Genomic DNA, 18049 nt, shown 5'->3' with positions numbered 1-18049 from the left:
TTGTAAATGTACTCCACCAAAATGAGAGAAGAGACCAAGAAAGAAGAAAGTGTGAGATACAGTGTGCAGGCTGTTTAACACAGGAGAGAGATGAAAGAATCCCTACAGTGATGGTGAAGGTAGATCCCAGGATGATAGCTTGCTTGATAGTGAAACCAGCTTTGTTTTGTTTTAATGAAGAGGCCAAGCAGCACAGCAGTAGCAGCGACTATTAGTAATATGATAGAATCTTCTTGCATATTAAAAAAAGTCCTCTCTTACAAAGTACACAGTTTACTTTCTGTTCATTCCACTCATTAAGTTTTTCTTTTTCTGAATTTCTGAAACAAGTGTGAAGATTGACATTTCTTTCTGATCACTGGATTAGCACTAATGCTGTACCAGCAGAGTCTAGGTCATGAATGGTTGAACTGTCAAGAAGCTTTGGGGAGGGGAAAAAAACAGCCTTTCCAAACTACTCCCCCTCCCAACCTGCTTGCTAATCCACCGGAAATATGGATTGGAGACAGGCTTCAAAATTGAACTTCAACAGTGCATAGGACTCCTAACACATGAAGTGTACATATGGGGAAATGTCTTTTTAAATGATTGGGCAGACTGTCAGGTTTGAATCCCATGTCTGCTCAGCCCCTACTATAAGCAGACTCTGTAGACCACCAAACAGTGCCACTTGGAGTGTCTTGCTATTTTGGTTTCTGTTTTGCTTGCATTAAAGTTCTAACACATTGACAGATTTCAGCAGCAAAATCTCTTATACTAGTAATGCTGAAATTAGTAATCCTTCATGCGATTTGGAAACTGGAGTATAGGCTTCCACAGTGAAATTGGTCATGCACTTCCAGCTTTAACAGTCCCTGAGATAGTGTATTATACATATCCATACTAATTTTGGCACTTAACACAAAAATACTTGTGTGTGTCTCCTCTCTCTCTCTCTCTTTCTGTCTCTCTCTCTTTCTCTCCTGTTATTGTTTGCATTTCTGTGCTGTGGAGAGCATTTTCCTCAAGTTTTCTGCAGTATTATTTTTATTTACTTTGACTATTCTGGTTCTTTTTGGTAGCTTTATGCATAAGTTTATTGATGCGCAAATTGCATGCTAAGTAAATCTTTGGATTTTTTTCTTTAATGATCCTTTCACTAAGTAGAGGTTCAGAATTTCCCGAGGGGAAAAGGAGGGTCCTTGAAATTTTCTGTGAACATTGAAGCAGTCTAGGGATAGTATGTGGCATAGGTGGGACTTCAATGCATTGGGCTTGTTTTCTATAAATACATTTCAGGTAGTTCTCTGAGAAGCAATTGCCTGGAACACATGTTTCTTTACATAGCTTGTAGAGAATACAGAGGCTTCAAGGGCCATATGTTCTGTCAAGCTTTGAAATCTCTAGCCTGAAGCTGAACCCATAGTATTATCATATATAACAATACTGTATACATTAGATATATTCATTAGATATATTATATATATGAACATATAACACAGCTGGTTGTATGAGTGTACGGAGTATGGGTTTTCCATGAAAAGAAATAATGCCTGCAGATGCTGTTTGTACAATATGCAGAAGTGATTAGCTTTTATTTTAATTCCAGTGCTAGTTTCTCAAGAGTCTAGAGTAAGGATTTGTGATTTCCTCATTCCCTGTGCTCTCTTTATCACTCTCTTGGTTTTGATGCTTAGTTTTCACTTCTGTTTTTTAAGCCATCTTGGGCAATTCCTGTTCTGATTTCTCAGGGTATATAATGTTTACATTTTTAGAAGGATTCTTAGATTTTTCTTTGGGGAGAGACTAATTCTTTTTCCTTCTTTTGCCTCTCTTCCTCCTCTATTTAACTCTCTACTCTAAAAGAAAAAAAAGGAGAAAAACAGATTCTTCCAAACCTTAAACTTTTAAGGTACAATTAATGGCATATGCCCACCCTAGTCTTAGGTTAAAAAAAGGAGAAACTTTCCTTGCCCTGACACTAAGTAGCAGGCAGGTTACAGGTCATAGTCACCAAATGAGTTCTTATAGATTCATAGGGAAACTAACAAATTTAATTTTGTTCTGCTTTTTCTCTAGTTCACAATTCCATTAGAATCATTTGTCTACATTCGTGGAAATGCATAGCTTATTGGATAAACTGGAAAAGATAATGCAGACATTTTGAAGATAAAACTAGTGAAATTCTCTCCCCCACCCCCAGCATCTTGGGCTAGGGGAAAAGTTAATGAAAAAATGCAAATGTTGAATTTTTGGTAAATTAGTTCTATTTCTTAAAGTATACTTCTTCTTGGTTTCAAATGTTTTATTGAGTAACGAAATTGGTTAAAATTATTCCCATATGGGAATTTGTTCACATTAGCACATAACAGAGACGGAGAAGGGGTTGGTTTGTTCGTATTCGTTTTTCTCTTTCTCCCTTGCTCCTCTCTTTCTCTATCCCCCTCCCTTTTTTCTCCCTCGTCTCTCTTCTTCCCCTCTCCCTTATTCATTTTTCATTTTATATACTCCACATCTCATTTTTTCTCTCTATAATCCCTTGAAAATTACAATCTGAAAAAAATGGAAAGAATAAAAAGAAAACTAAACCATGAAATAAGCAAGACATTGCTTGAAATTCAAATCAGTTCCTCTTTCCAGATGCTAAGAAGCCTATTTAATTAGATTTTTGCCTGTATCCTGCTAAATAGCTATAATAGGTGTACTATGTCTACACCTCAGACTCATTTACTTTATAGCCATGTTCTTAGACAGAGCTAGTTGTACTTTCCCATTTGACTCTTCTTTTATTCCAGAAGGTAGAAGTTTTATGTCTGTTTATCCTTCTAATTTAGCAACTTTGTCTATAAAGTTCAGTGCTAAATAGATCACCTATCAATCATTGGATAATAATTTGATTTTTTAATTTGTTGTTATTTCAACTTTAAATGTAAGATCTGTGAGGGAAGGATTTTATCTGTATTATTCAGTCCCATATCCCAGCACCCAGTAGCAATAGCTACCACATAGTAAGTGCTCAGTTAATATTTGTTGGATGAATCAGTGATCATGAGTTGGGAAGAGTGGATAGGAAGAGAATTAATTCTCCTTTAGCTATGTTTGTTTTATTTTGGTCTTTGAAGCAAGAGTAGTTCCTGGGAGGACTTTTAATATTCATGTTGCTAAATTCAGTGTTTCAAGATTAAGCTACCATACGTGAATAGGTAATAAGCTCTTATGTCCTTCTCTCTACCACTACTACACATGTGGAGCCTGGGATTGAGAAAAATTAAGGAACTTACCCCATTTGTATTATCTAATGCATTATGAAGCTCTGACTAGAACCTAGGCCTTTCTTTTGATTCAGTTCTGTCAAGTCATATAGTTTGATATGTTTTCATCTTGCTTTCCAAACTGTATTATAAACTTGTCCAGATCAAGGCTTATGTCTGATCAAGGCTTCTGGCCGATTCCTCATAGGGCTTAGCATTATTTAGTAGGCTTTTTTCTTCTTTTCTTTTCAGACAGAGTTTCACTTTGTCACCCAGGCTGGAGTGCAGTAGTATGATCATGGCTCACTACAGCCTCAACCTCCTGGGCTTAATTGATCCTCCCACCTCAGTCTCCCGAGTAGCTGGAACTACAGGCGTGCACCACCATGCCTGGCTAGTTTCTAAATTTTTAGTAGAAACAGGGTTCCCCTCTGTTGCCCAGGCTGGTCTTGAACTCCTAGGCTCAAGTGATCCTCCCACCTTGGCCTCCTAAAGTGCTAGGATGACAGACATGAGCTACAGCGCCTGACCCCTAGTAGATTTTTATTAAATCTTGATACTAGCAGATTTACCCAGTATACCTTAAAGGCTATCGTATGGTATATTTGCAGGCAAAAAAAGTACATGAATTAAATACATTTTAGATCTTATGTCATTTTTATATGATTTATGTAAATATTATAATCATTTTTGTGATATTCAAAATATAATTTCATACACTGAAGGCACATCAGGCACATCATGGCAGGTTTTAGATTGTGCATATTTGGTGAACAGGAAAAGCCTACTGTTCAAAATTCACTTTTCTCCCAAATAAAAAACAACAATTACGGCTGGGGCGGTGGCTCACGCCTGTAATCCCAGCACTTTGGGAGGCCGAGGCGGGCAGATCACGAAGTCAGGAGATCGAGAACATATTGGCTAACATGGTGAAAACCCGTCTCTACTAAAAATCAAAAAATTAGCTGGGCGTGGTGGCAGGTGCCTGTAGTCCCAGCTACTCGGGAGGCTGAGGCGGGAAAATGGCGTGAACCCAGAAGGCGGAGCTTGCAGTGAGCTGAGACCACAGAGTGAGACTCCATCTCAAAAAAAAAAACCAATTAAATATTTGTCTTTAGTATTGGAATGGCGTTGTGTATTAGTAATTATTTCTACCCATCTCATCCCTTCCATATAATTGATTCTATATAGTATGAGTTTTCTCTCAAAAACAAGACTTCCTGTTTTGTTTGCCCTTCAGGTTGAATAGTGGAGGTGCCAGGACATGATAGCTCCCTTTGCAGGGCAAATGGTCAGATAGTGTCAGGCTGCTCTCTGAGACAGTAGCCTCTGCTTAGCCCTGTGTGCAGTGTTTAACCTTTCAATAATCCTTCCTCTCCCAAATAAGCAAATGCTGCTGGGCCCCTTTGCTGAAGTCAGTACAAGAGAATCTATAGCTCCACAGACCAGCCAGAGGGAAGGTTTTCTAAGAGTAACAAATCTTTTTTTGCAACATGCTTTTTCTAGAAGCTTTTTGTCATTCTGGCAGTAAACTTGTTTTCCACTTGCTGCCTTAGCAACAAGACCTGAAGTGACACCCCCTCCAGTCAGTGGCTTGATTATAAGAGCACTAACATTATACACAGAATTAGAAGAAAATTTTACACTGGGGAAACCCACAGACATTACCTGCTTCTTGGGTTAGAGAATTATTTGTGTATATTCTTAGTATCTCCTTAAAGGAAAAGGTCAAATAGGAATCTTGGAAATGGTGCATCTAAATCTTGGGTGATCTCAAATCTCTAGTGAATGCTGTAGCTTAAGTTCTTGTTAGGTGCCTGCCTCTGGCCACAACAAAGAACAGTGTTTCTCCGCAGAGTCCTCTATGGTTACTGAAGGAAGAGCCAAAATGTTAAGGTTCCCTTCTTTTGTACCAATCTCAGGCTAACTCTAGTTTTCAAGATTCTTTGTTTAACCCAAGAATATAAAGTTCAATTTGAGAATAAATATTTGTTTACCAAAGAATAGAATTCAGATGGATTTTAGCTTTAGTTAATCCCTTGAGAACTCATTTAAACATTTCTTACCAAATTCAATTTTATGTTGTAATAAAATGTGCTCAGTACAGAAGTTAGGTGATCACATAACTAAGGCAAAGGTTAAGGATTAACTGTAACCACAGGTAGGCTTGTGCTCCACTAGAACTGAAGACTGCGGAATACCACGGGTTTAAAGTTGGAATGCAGAAGTTGCTGTTTTTCTATATTTTCTTTAGTATGTTAAAGATGTACTGTATGTGCCTTAGAAATTAAATCTGGTAGCATCCTCATAAGCAATGACGGAAAGCTAGATTAAGAAAAGGAACTCGTACCTTCCCAGAACAGGCAGAGAATGCTGTGAAATCTCCAAAGCAAAATTTCTTTAGGTCATAGTACTATGCTGTCTCTCTATAAAGAAATGCATTTTTCTTAACAAATTCAAATTCCTAACTTCCAGGGCTTACAAAAAAAGAACCACGTCACTGGGTATGGTTAGTTGGACCACGTGGCCCTGAGCAGTCTCCCTGGATTTCACATTCTCTGCCAAGATGGGATCCTGGGTTGGAGGAAGGGAGAATATACTTTAAACTTTAAACCCAAATATGGGCAAAAGATTGTTCCCTTGCTTCCTCGTGCTTAGCTAAGACAGGTCAAGAACATTTTTTAAAGGCTAGAGGATTAAAACGAGAAGCGCCATAGAGCCAGGAAATCTACATTCTGAATGTGGCTTGCTTTCTATGGCCCATAGCCCCCAAACTGTGGTGCCCTAAGAGGAAGGACAAGCCCCTCCCTGTGTTCCTGAAGTCTTCTCCTTGGCCTGCCTGTCATAGATGCACCATTTTAACATCTAAAGTCAGTAATACAGTAATCCCCTCCTTATCCTCAGGGGATAAATTTTAAGACCTTCAGTGGATGCCTGAAACTATGCGTGGTACTGAACTTTATATATACTGTATGTTTTCCTATGCATACATACCTATGGTAAAGTTTAATTTATAAATTAAGCACCGTGAGAGATTAACAACAATAACTAATAATAAAATAGAACAATTATAACAATATACTGTGAAAAGTTATGGGAATGCAGTCTCTCTCCCTCTCACTGTCTCCAAATATTATACTGTAGTGCAGATAACTGAAACTATAGAAAGCAAAACCACAGATAAGGGGGGACTAACTACTGTACTCTCAAAGACAATCAGCATTCTCAGAGTCCTAACCAAGAAATGCTGCATCCTATAATCTACTCTTTGAATTTCTGTTTAATGATATCCTACTCTGCCAAGCACTGCATTCGATATTTTCAATACTTGTCTCATTTAAATACCCTGTAAAGTTCATGTTATTGACCTCATTTTCTAGAGGAGGAAACTAAGTTTTAAAAAAAATTTGGGGGTCAGGTGCGGTGGCTCACACCTGTAATCACAGCACTTTGGAAGGCTGAGGCAGATGGATCATTTCAGCCCAGAAGTTTGAGACCAATGTGGGCAACATCTCTACAAAAAAATTAGCTAGGCATGGTGGTGCACACCTGTAGTCCCAGCTACTTGGGAGGCTGAGGTGAGAGAATCACTTAAGCCCAGAAGTCGAGGCTACAGTGAGGCATGATCGTGCCACTGCACTTCAGTCTGGGCAACAGAATGAGACCCTGTCTCAAAAAATATGTGTATATTTTATTTTTTTCCCTTAAGTGACACACTTAATTAAGTGATGGAGCTGGGCAACAAACCTGATTCTGTTGGATGCTAAAAGCCACATTGTGTCAAAACTCTGTAGTGCCTTTCAGTTTTAGAGTGCCGTCCTTGGAGGGTTTCAGTTTTATTTTATTAAAGAAGACAGAATCTCATTCACCCATAATCTTATAGCTCCTAGAAAATTTCTGTATTGAAACATTCTGTACTGAACTATGTTCAGTATCCAGTCTTTGTCAGCTACTTGAAGACAGCTAACATAGGGAAGGGAGGGGAATATTGGAAACAGACTGTTACACTATGGCTCACGTGGACAGTGTTCATCCTCATCAGAAATGGCCAATCTGTTGCATATCTGCCTTCCTCTGCACTGTTTAAGTTTTAATTATCTTCCAACTGTCTGAGCTGCTGTTGAGGACCTCAGCAAGAACAAAGGATATCTGTTCTATTTTTCAGCAGTTCTCCTCTCTACACACTGATGAAGTCACTAGCTGCCACTGCCCTTATGATCTGGTTAAATCAGAGTCTGACTTGTGCTGAAAAGGCAAAGAAATAAATCTTAAACTTTACCTATATTCAGGATTTCTTGTGACAGAGAAAATGTGATACCTACTTCTCCCGTTTTGGTGTTATGACCGAGAACCAAGTTTTGTTTTGTTTTTCAGAAAAAGCAAAAAGAGAGAGGACTCTCCCATTCCTATCCCTTGGATTTTTCAATAACTTGGGTAGTAACAACTTCTTTTATCTGGGGCTGCTCCACCGTGAGCCCCATTAAGGAAATATGCTCATTATCAAGGATGGTACCTGTGCTGCCTCCTCCCCCTTTCAGTCATTGCTCATGGAGCAAGTTACTACTCCTGTGCTGGACAGGGCCTTTTTTGTTGTTGTGGTTTGTTTTGAGACAGAATCTCACTCTGTCACCCAGGCTGGAGCACAGTGGCATGATCTCAGCTCACTGCAACCTCTGCCTCCCAGTTTCAAGCGATTCTCCTGCCTCAGCCACCCAAGTAGCTGGGATTACAGGCACGTGCCACCACGCCTGGCTAATTTTTGTATTTTTAGTAGAGACGGGGTTTCACCGTGTTAGCCAGGATGGTCTTGAACTCCTGACCTCAAGTGATCCACCCACCCAGGCCTCCCAATGTGCTGGGATTACAGGGCCACCATGCCTGGCCCTGAATTCTTAATGTAGAGCTTCAGGCTGCTCCTACCAGTCATTGATGTTGGGCCATTAGTTGAAGCCTTTTGCCATTTCTAGGCTAGATCTTTATATGAGGAAAGTCCAGGATATTTACAACTTTTTGCTTGAGAAAAAGGAGCTTGGCTTCTTTCTTTTGATGTCACATTTTTTAAAATGTGTGTTTGAGTCGGGACTTTATGCCATTTTTGCAAATTATGCTACAATTTTTTTTCTAGAGACTTAGAAAGCATTGTAGAACTAGAATAATTAAACTTGTTATGAGCATTACATATAACAGGCTGATCAAAAGGTGTGATATATAATGGTGAATTGCTAATTTGACTTCAGGATTATGCAGCAGAGATAACATTATCTTCATTTACACAGAACTTTTTATCTGGAGGCATCTCTCAATGCTTTTCCCACCATATATATTATTTTGTTTGTGATCACAAATACTATCATAAGGGTATAAAATGTATTCCAGTATAACTTTTTCTTCTCAGTTGCTTATAACTGCGGGGCAAAGGAGGGGAGGGTTGCACATTTTCTCACATTCCTAATGTTTGCACTGGGTAAAATTTGGGAAATTAGTTATCTAAACTTGGAAAACCTGATTCCATATAGTGTTTTAAAAGAAAGAACAGGAGGGAAGGAAGGTTATTGCATCCCTTAGGTCAGCCTGGAATATATTAACCTTAAGAACCACCATTGGGAAAAGGCCCTGTTAGTCACTTCCTGGCTCTTCTGTGCACAGGAGGAGAGCTGTCTCTCCTTTGGTAGAGACTTGAGCTAGAGAACAGCGAAATGATCTGATCAAATTCCACTAAACCACATTCCCTCTATTCCCTCCAAGGTTGCAGACAGCAGCACTCAGGCTGACACAGCCATATGTAGTTGAAAATGCTATGCTGGTTGAGTTCCTGTGGGTTTAAGGAAATGGACAAAATTAGATTCAGGCCAAGGTGCCAGAATTAATACACCCCTTCCCTTCCAGAAAGCACCAGGGAGATTGTCACTGCCAAAGTGAAGGACAATATAATCTTTACTACCCAGACCAGAAGAACTTATGTTGAATGAACCTACCCACCCACCCAAACCCAGTAAAATCAATACCTTCTGTCTGCCTTGAGGGCTCGAAGGAACAGATTAGGGCCAAATTCCTGCTTAACCAGTGGGCTCTGGTACATGTAGCAGTTGCCCTGATTCTCAACACGGGAAGAGTGGTGTCTCCTTGCAGTAGGTGTGAGCAACACTGGACAGTCAGTTCAGGACATAGCATTAATATTGGTTATAAAGATGAGTGATCAGCTTATGTCAAGGAGCAGATGGCTAAATGAGGTGCACAGGGAATGCCGTGAGAGTCAAGCTTGAAGATCAGGAGGGAAAATAGCCCATGATATAAAAACCCCAAATATAGTCTCCTTAATGTGAATTTTCTAAATCAGCATTTACATTATACAGTTAACTTGGACTGGTGAGAAATGTAAGGAAATTACCAAATTAGTGAATAGCGATTAACTCAGAAGTAAAATTATATCATCTAAATTGAAGGTTGTTTTACACAGCAGAGGGGAGGAGATTACTAAAACCTTGTCCAGTCTGTCATATCCTAATTGAAATCTGTTCATTTAATATACCCCATCTTTCAGAGTGCATAGTTCATAATCTGGGAGGCGTTATCAGTTAATCTAGTTATTTTTCCTGGCTCTTCCTTTGAATTCCAGTAAGACGGTGTGTGGCACATCCCTCATGGAATTGTGTGACACTCAGAAGAATGAGTTTGTTCATTAACCTGTGAACTGTCAGGTCCCTTTGGAGAGTGAAGAGAGCAAGTTGCTCCAAGGTTAATGCTTGTTTGTCGGAGATGAAGTCTCCAGGGAGTTAAAGAGGATGAACAGGCCAAGATGCTCAAGGGCTGCCCAGTGAAACTCTGCACTGTGTGCAGGTGCCAGATTCATGTGGCCAGGAGGGAGGCTGCAGAGCAGGCTGGGCCATCTCTGCAGATCGCTTCCTCTGGTCAGGAGACTTCCCAGCAGTCAAGTGGGGGGCTGGCGTAAGTATATAAGGTTAACTTCCTAACAAAGATTCAGGAGCAGTATTAAAATAAAAGAAACTGTGAGTAGTTTTCAGTAGTTTCTGGATTTTTTCTTTTAAACAAGAAAGCAATATTGATTTCATGCATTCATCTCCAATGGATGAAATCTTCCATTGAGCTGGAAAGCATTTGCTTGTGCACATGTGCTCCAGCACATTCCTAACCACAAGGCAAGAGCAGAAGCTATTTGTTATTCTCCGGTATAAATGTCTTATGGTCATGTACCTGACTGACATTCAAGGGTTGAACTGAATAGTACCTGGTTTGGTTTTCTGGGTAAATCAAATCTAAGTTCTCCTTAATTCTGCAAAATGACATGCCCCTTATTTTGCTGTAATTCTTCTAGGTTCAATTGGAGCTACCCATAAGGAGCAGATATAGGGTCTGGAGTCAAGCTCAGAGTCTCCTTTGGTCTATATCCTGGTGCACTATATGTTTAAGTGACGTGTCTTACTCTGTTATCCTTGGATTGGTTGTGGTGGGAGCTCATTTTCAACACATTTTCTTTTCTTTTTACCGTCAGGTATATCCGAATTGTTGGGACTCACAACACAGTGAACAAGATTTTTCACATTGTGGCTTTTGAATGTATGTTTACAAACAAAACCTTCACTCTTGAGAAGGGGCTGATAGGTAAGTATTACAGTTACATTTTTGTATATATATTTAGATATTTTATCTTCAAATACTTTGTTACTCTTAACGTATCTTAATCAGTTCTAAGGACTCTGGTTGATTTAAATGCCTTATTGCTAGGTGACATAGGGAATGGCTTACATTTTTTAGAAGTATTCAATATAGTAATTCCAATGAACTTAAAAGAATGAATGTAAATATTGTACTAGTGCTTAAGAATTGAAAATATTTTAGTAATTCATTCAGATTTGCTATGTAGGGAATGTTTGTGATAGTCAGGTGAAGCCCCTCACACCAAGAGATTTAATGACAGGTGAGTTTGAAGAGAAGTCTGTATGATATTGATTGGATGTTCAGACTTTCCATGGCTGTGCAGGTATTTTGGCCTTTGATTGGATATGAGTGGTATGCTTAGCTGTGGAGGTATCTTCTTTTCATGGATATATGAATTCATATTTGCCCGAAGTAGCCTCAAGAAAGTTCAACTCACGAAAGTGCTTCCATATAATTTAAATAAGACCAAAGTGACTGAATTGTCACTTTTGAATTGTCATTGCAAAAGTCAAGTTATTGGGTGGGAAATACTGCCTGACTGATATTTGGAAAGAGGATTTTAAATTTTAGTGTAATTGTTTGCTTGGTTGTTTTCTGTCTTGTTTGTTTTTATTTTCAGTAATGGGTAGTCTGGGCATTGTGCACAGTCCATCCCAGGTCTTGACATTCTAGATACCATGAGTGGCTTTGCCCATCCAGACTGTTTATTCTGCTATTTTCCCCCCATGCCCATAGGTTTTCACTCACCTGCTGCAAAGATCATGCTTAGATCAATTAGCTCCTTGATTCTGTCCCTTTATTGCAGTTTGCTTTGAGAAGGGACTTCATATGTTCCGGTGCGGGGATAAGATGACCCTGCCTTGTGGTCTAAAATAGAATTCTGTACCTTTACAAAGGTACTCATGTCTCCTCTCTTTCCCAAGTTTTGTTCATGTTGGCACACATGTCCATACTGACCTAAAAGCATGGGAATAACTATAATGGGAAAGATGAGTGTAACTTGCAAATGTTTATTAACTCTTTGAATGGTCATAGCCTAAATTTTCCTAACACCTGCTGTGTCTAAAACCTAATCCTTTACTTATGGAGATTTGGGAGAATAATATTAATAAAGTAGCAGGAGTGGAAAGTTTTCCAATATAGAGAGTGTTTAGAGCTCAACTGAAATAGCTGCCTTGGTTTTAATTTTGTTATGAACATAATTTTAACATTAAATATAAATATTAATAATTTGTGTGACTTTTAAGTAATTTGAAAGTTATCAAGTTTGAAGCATTACCTGATATTATTGTTTTTTAATTCTATAGGCTGTACAGAATTGTGGTGATGGAGGGTTGTGGGGAGGGCATTTTTTTCACCTGTTGTCCAGGCTCTTCCATAGACTGTAGGCCTCACCGTATATCTGACTGTGTAGTTAGGAGAGCCCTCAGTGAGAAGGATCTTAGAAACCAAGACCCTTCTTATTTACAAGACGTGTAGCATTTGGCTACTCATTTCAGCTCAGTGCACTGCATTTTGAACATGCTGCAAGGAAGGTACCATCTACATCAATCAGCCCCCTCTTCTTAGGAAGAACAGGTTTGTGGACACTGTAATTATGAAAGAAACAAGCCTATCTGGCATGAAACTCAGGATTGGTTGTAATGAGGGGTGCTGTTGTTGGTATGTGTTTTGTCCAAGTTGAACTAGTCAGCATCATCAGAAGCTATAACAGTCTCAGAGATGTTGGTGATGAAAGAAAATTACAGAGAAACAAGAAGTGTTTTTGGTGTCTGGTTAACACTCTTCAAGCACTCTTCCATGATGCTCACAAGTTTGACTGCAAAGAACACTGTAATCATCTGCCTGTTATTTTCCCTCAGCCAAATGGGAGCAGTGGTGCAGGTAGGCAGATATGTACATGCGCTTGCCAGAAGACTGCCTGCAGTGGAACCCCCTCTGACACTCCTTGGACCATCCTCACAGCTCAGAGCTGCTCATCCTCGGCAGTGGTATGAGTGGTGAGGAAGTTCAGGGGGATTTCGTTATCCTCTGTCTGACATTGCAGCTCTGCTTACCTTACAGAGGTGTTTAAAACAGTAATCTCCAGCTTTCCATGTTGATTATCTCAGGTGCATTTTAGCAGCACACAGGCCTTGGCCAGTCACCCTACTGGTCCTCGACAGGTCCTCTACGGGGGTACAGGTATGTCAAAATCACCTGGAGTTATTTTTAAATTGCAGATTCTTACTTCTTACACTTTCTTATATCCTGTGAAATATGCACTCCCCTCCTGAGAGTCACTGATATGAACTCCATAATTTCTTGGGGGAAAAAAAGTAAAACTAAGATAATGTCATCATAAGTAATTAGAGTATCAAATCCTACTTTTTTTTTTTTGAGACAGAGTCTCACTCTGTTGTCCAGGCTGGAGTGCAGTGGCACAATCTTGCCTCACTGCAACCTCCACCTCCTGGATTCAAGCAATTCTCCTGTCTCAGCCTCCAAAGTAGCTGGGACTACAGATGTGGGCCACTACGCCTGGCTAATTTTTGTATTTTTAGTTGAGACAGGGTTTCGCCATGTTGGTCAGGCTGGTCTCAAACTCCTGACCTCAGGTGATCCACCTCCCAAACTGCTGGGATTACAGTCGTGAGCCACCACGCCCGGCCCTCAAATCCTACCTTTATGTTTCTAGATTCAGAACATTTTTCTTTCATAGTTCCTGGTCTTCTTTTCATAGTGCAGGCTCCTTTAATTATTCTTCTCTAGGCCTTAAAAATCACTTTTATAATATTTATAATTTTAAAAAGTCAGATTCTAATGTTATTTAAAATATATAATGATGACAGGATATAACATAAGTAAAAATAAGCACACCCACTATATGAGATTTTAGTCTTCTTTTCCCACCAAAGGGGTTCTTTCTTATTTTTATGACTGTGTGTCATGCCTCATGCAGCTTCACTTGTACAGACTCATGGGAGGCTTTGTAGTCCTCGGGTTCATATAGCCACGAGAAGAGGCCCTAGCTCAACCACATTGCCCAGAGCTGGGCCTTTCTCCCACCTTTGCTGCTGCCATTACAGCCTCCTCTCATTTGGTGGCTGCATCTGTATCTTGCTGGAATGTATTCTTTCCTGGGAGAGTCAGCCTGTGATGACTGTCTCCTCTGTGTTAGGAGGCATTTGTAAGAAACCCTAACCTGTCTTACCAGTGAGACATGGAAGAAGTAATTAGAAGAGATGTGACTGCTATTTCATAAATGTTCAACCTCCCAAAGAATGTATTTACTTTGCACTCCACTTTGGTGATACTTGCATAGCATTTGCCAAGTCCTTCTGCTTTTTGTAATGATTTCCAAATCTTCCTTTTAATCTTGTGTTTAAATTCACTTTTTAATGCCCTACTAGTTATCCAAGTAGAGAGAATAGTACCTATCACCCAGCTTTAAAGAATTACCAATTCACAGCTAACCTAGTTTTATCTGTATGTGATCTACTTTGTCCCTATCAGATTATTTTGAAATTAATCTCGGACATTTTATCATTTCACCTATAAATACTTTATTATACACATCTCAAAGTAAGGCCTCCTTATTGTAGCCATAAGCACAATACCATCATACTACCCTAAAATTGAACAGTAATTCCTTAAGAGCATTAAATATGCAGTCAGTGTTCCAATTTCCCTAATTGTTTCAAAGTCTGGAGTGAGAATGTGTTTTTATAGGTTGAGTAAATCAGAACTCAGTTAAGGTCCATATTATGCAAATAGCTGTTGTGATTCTTTAATCTCTTTAAATCTATATGTTCTCTTCTATTTATCTATCTTTGTCTGTTTTTCTCTAATTATTTATTTGTTAAGAAACTAGGCTTAAAGAAAAAAAATAAAAAAAAAAAAAGAAAAACTATCCAAAAAAAAAAAAAAAAAGAAACTAGGCTTTTCTCGTATAGAGTGTCTACCAGTCTGGATTTTGGCCATTGAATTTCCGTGGTAACATTTAGCATGTTTATCTGTTGCATTTCTTGTAACTTGGTAGTTAGATAGAGTCTTAATCAGATTCAACTGTTATTTTTTGGTAATAATGCTCCATAGGTAGTGTTGTGTGTATCTATCCAGAAGCAGAGAAAACCTCTAGTGGTCTCTCTGTTTTGGATGTTCACATCCACTGATGATTATTTCCTGGATTCATTATTTTGTAATTTTGGATTGCAAATGGTTATTTTCCAAATACGTCATTCCTTCTTCATTTAGTCCCTAGAAAGAGAAAATTTTCCTCAACACTCATTTAGTAACCCTGAGATACAATTTGCTCAGGAAAAGAAGGATAAATGTTACATTCTTCACCAGTTTTCAAAGTAAAGAGGTGGTTCCCTAGCATCTTTCAAGGGTGACAAAGGTTTGTCTGTGGGATTTGTTAGGGGGAGATAAGTACATAATATTTTGAGTTTGTGGGAATAAACATGATTGAAATCTTTTAATCACTTGCAGTTATTAGTAACAATATTCAAATCATTGTATCTTTAGTCTCTTCAAATTGGTTTTTGAGTTCTTTTGATAAGACTTTAGTAGTCCTTGATAGTTCCATGCTTCCTGGCATAACAAGATGTACTAGGTTTATTTTGTACATTTCCTGCCCTTGATCTAGAATCAGCCATTCCTTCATGAAGGCTTGGTACCGTATAGAGGAAAATGACATTTGGAAACCTCAGTGTAGATACCGTAGATGATCTTTGCTACTGTGTTTGCTGCTATTTCTAGATCTTCAGTAGACAGAACTAGGAAATACATGCACATACACTTAATTATTTATATGACATATATTTAGCAGATGAAATATATCATGAGTATATGCTGACACTTCTAATTCAGATTCAGTACTACAAGATTCTTGTTTAAGCTTTTGATCTTTCTTTCATCTCTTTTTCCTCATAGGTAAAGTCTTGGTTATCCGTGATACAGTGCAATATTCATTTGCTCTATCCCCAGTACATACATAACAGCTATGAACCATATGATTACTGAAAAGAGTTTTAAGATTTTTGTTACTGATTTTTAGGTCCTTCTCCCATCCAAGTACTAACCAGGCCTGACCCTGCTTAGCTTCCGAGATCAGACGAGATCAGGCGCGTTCAGGGTGGTATGGCCGTAGACGATTTTTAGGTCCTTCTATCTCTAGAAATATACAGTAAAATGACTATGTTTTAAAGTCACTTGCAATGATTCTCTGTGTAGTTATGCCACTATTTCATATACAATTAGGTTCATCTGTTCCATTTTGCTTTCGATATTTAGGGATTGCCTTTAAAAAACTTTTGTTTCCTAACCATGTGAAATACTTACATTGTTCTAAAATCAAATCTACAAAAGAGCTATATTCAGAGAAATGAAGCTTCTATTCCTGCCCTCTCTACCTCTGTAAATAATCTCTTTTTTTCCCTCCTTTAGTTTGTTGTTGTTGTTATCCTTCCATTTAAAAGTGGGAAAATATATTTATTTCTGAATTTATATTTTGTATCCTCCCAATGTCTTTAAATAATTGGTAGCACACTATATACCATACATATTATATATTTTTTACCTTACCGTGCTCCTTTTTCTTTTATTTTCTTTTTCTTTTTTTTTTTTTTTTTGAGACAGGGTCTTGCTCTATTGCCCAGGCTGTTCTAGAACTCCTGGGCTCTAGGCATCCTCTTGAGTAGCAAATAGGACTGTAGGCACATACCACCACACTTGGTTTCACCTTGCTTTTCTGTACAACACTTATTTTGGAGCTAGCTATAGAGAAAGATATTATTTGTTTCTTTTTATAGCTGCATGGTCCTCATTAGTATAGATATACCATCGTTTATTTAACTGATGTTAAATAAACAGTTTTCTATTGATGAACCATTTGGGTTGTTTTCAATCTTCCACTACTACAAATAGTGCTATTGCCTTGTGTATAAGTCTTTTCCTATTTTTGCCAATGTATCTTTGGGATAGATTTCTAGAGAAGGGATTGTATGGTCAAAGAGTAAATGCACATAGAATTTTCCTAGATATTGCCAAATTCACTTTCATAGGGATTATAACATTTTTAAATTCTCTCTGGTATTGTATGATAAAGACTGTTTCCCCACAGCCTTGCCAGCAGAGCATGTTGTCAAACTTCTGGACTTTTGCCAGTTCGATAGGTGAGAAATGGTATCTCAGTGCAATTTTAACTGCATTTCTCTTATGAGAGAAATTGAGCATCTTTTCATATGTTTAACGGCCATTTGCATTCCCTTTTTTCTTTTTTAAATGGCTCTTCCCTGTTTATGAGTCTTCTAGATGAATAGAGAATATGCTTTTAGTAAGACTTGGGGGAGCAGTAAATACTTTACACTGAGATTAGAGTGTGGCATTCAGCATTACAGAAGTCTGGTTGTGCTTCCTAAGGTCTCCTGGTTCTCCTGGAAAATAGAAGTTCTCATATGTCCCTCTCCATCCTTGTCCCTGGTTCTACCTCTCTGCTTAAGAGATAATAACTAGGGCATAGAGCTCTAGGTTCAAAATTATGGTTTCTTTAACCCTTTCAAAGAATAGGAATAAGATTCTATTATCAGCTTTAGGCCATTAAAGTGTTACTTTTGTGTCTTACCAGCATGGATCCAGGAAGACTGGTAACTTTTTGTTCTGTACAGTAGACCCCCTTATCTGTGGTTTTGCTTTCCGTGGTTTCATTTACCTGTAGTCAACCGTGGTCCAAAAATATTAAATGGAAAATCCCAGAAATAAACAATTCATAAGTTTTAAACTGCATGCCATTCCTAGTAGCGTGATGAAATCTTGTGCCATCCCGCTCTGCTCCACCAGGGTTGTGAATCATCTGTTTGTCCAGTATATCCATGCTGTATATGCTAGCTGCCTGTTACTGTGTAGTGAAAAACATAGCGTATATTGAGTGTGGTACTACATGAAGTTTCAGACATCCACTGGGCATCTTGGAACATATCCCCTGCAGATAAGGGGGGACTACTGGGATTGGATCTAGGGCAACCAAAATCAGCAGCATAAGCACAGGAACTCTGTTGCTGAAGCTGTTGGTACACTTACTATTGCCGCCACCACTGGAACTGTGCTATCTGAACAGAAACACCGGAGTCCATATTCACCTGCTGCTACCTTCAGTACCA

At 38.7% G+C, this 18049-nt stretch overlaps 1 protein-coding gene across 9 annotated transcripts in view; it reads left to right on the top strand.

Annotated features, from left to right (window-relative positions):
- BTBD9 (BTB domain containing 9) overlaps positions 1-18049 on the top strand; it is a 470612-nt gene that overhangs the window by 292450 nt on the left and 160113 nt on the right. For all 9 annotated transcript variants that reach the window (XM_054558767.2, XM_054558765.2, XM_054558766.2 and 6 more), the window contains exon 7: positions 10741-10850. In XM_054558767.2, coding sequence (XP_054414742.1) covers positions 10741-10850 — 110 coding nt within the window. The remainder of the gene's footprint in view (positions 1-10740; positions 10851-18049) is intronic.

This window comes from Pongo abelii, chromosome 5 (assembly GCF_028885655.2).
Source record: "Pongo abelii isolate AG06213 chromosome 5, NHGRI_mPonAbe1-v2.0_pri, whole genome shotgun sequence".
Lineage (NCBI taxonomy): Eukaryota > Metazoa > Chordata > Mammalia > Primates > Hominidae > Pongo > Pongo abelii.
The sequence above is the reverse complement of the archived record's forward strand: the minus strand, read 5'-3'. Positions and strand labels throughout refer to the sequence as shown.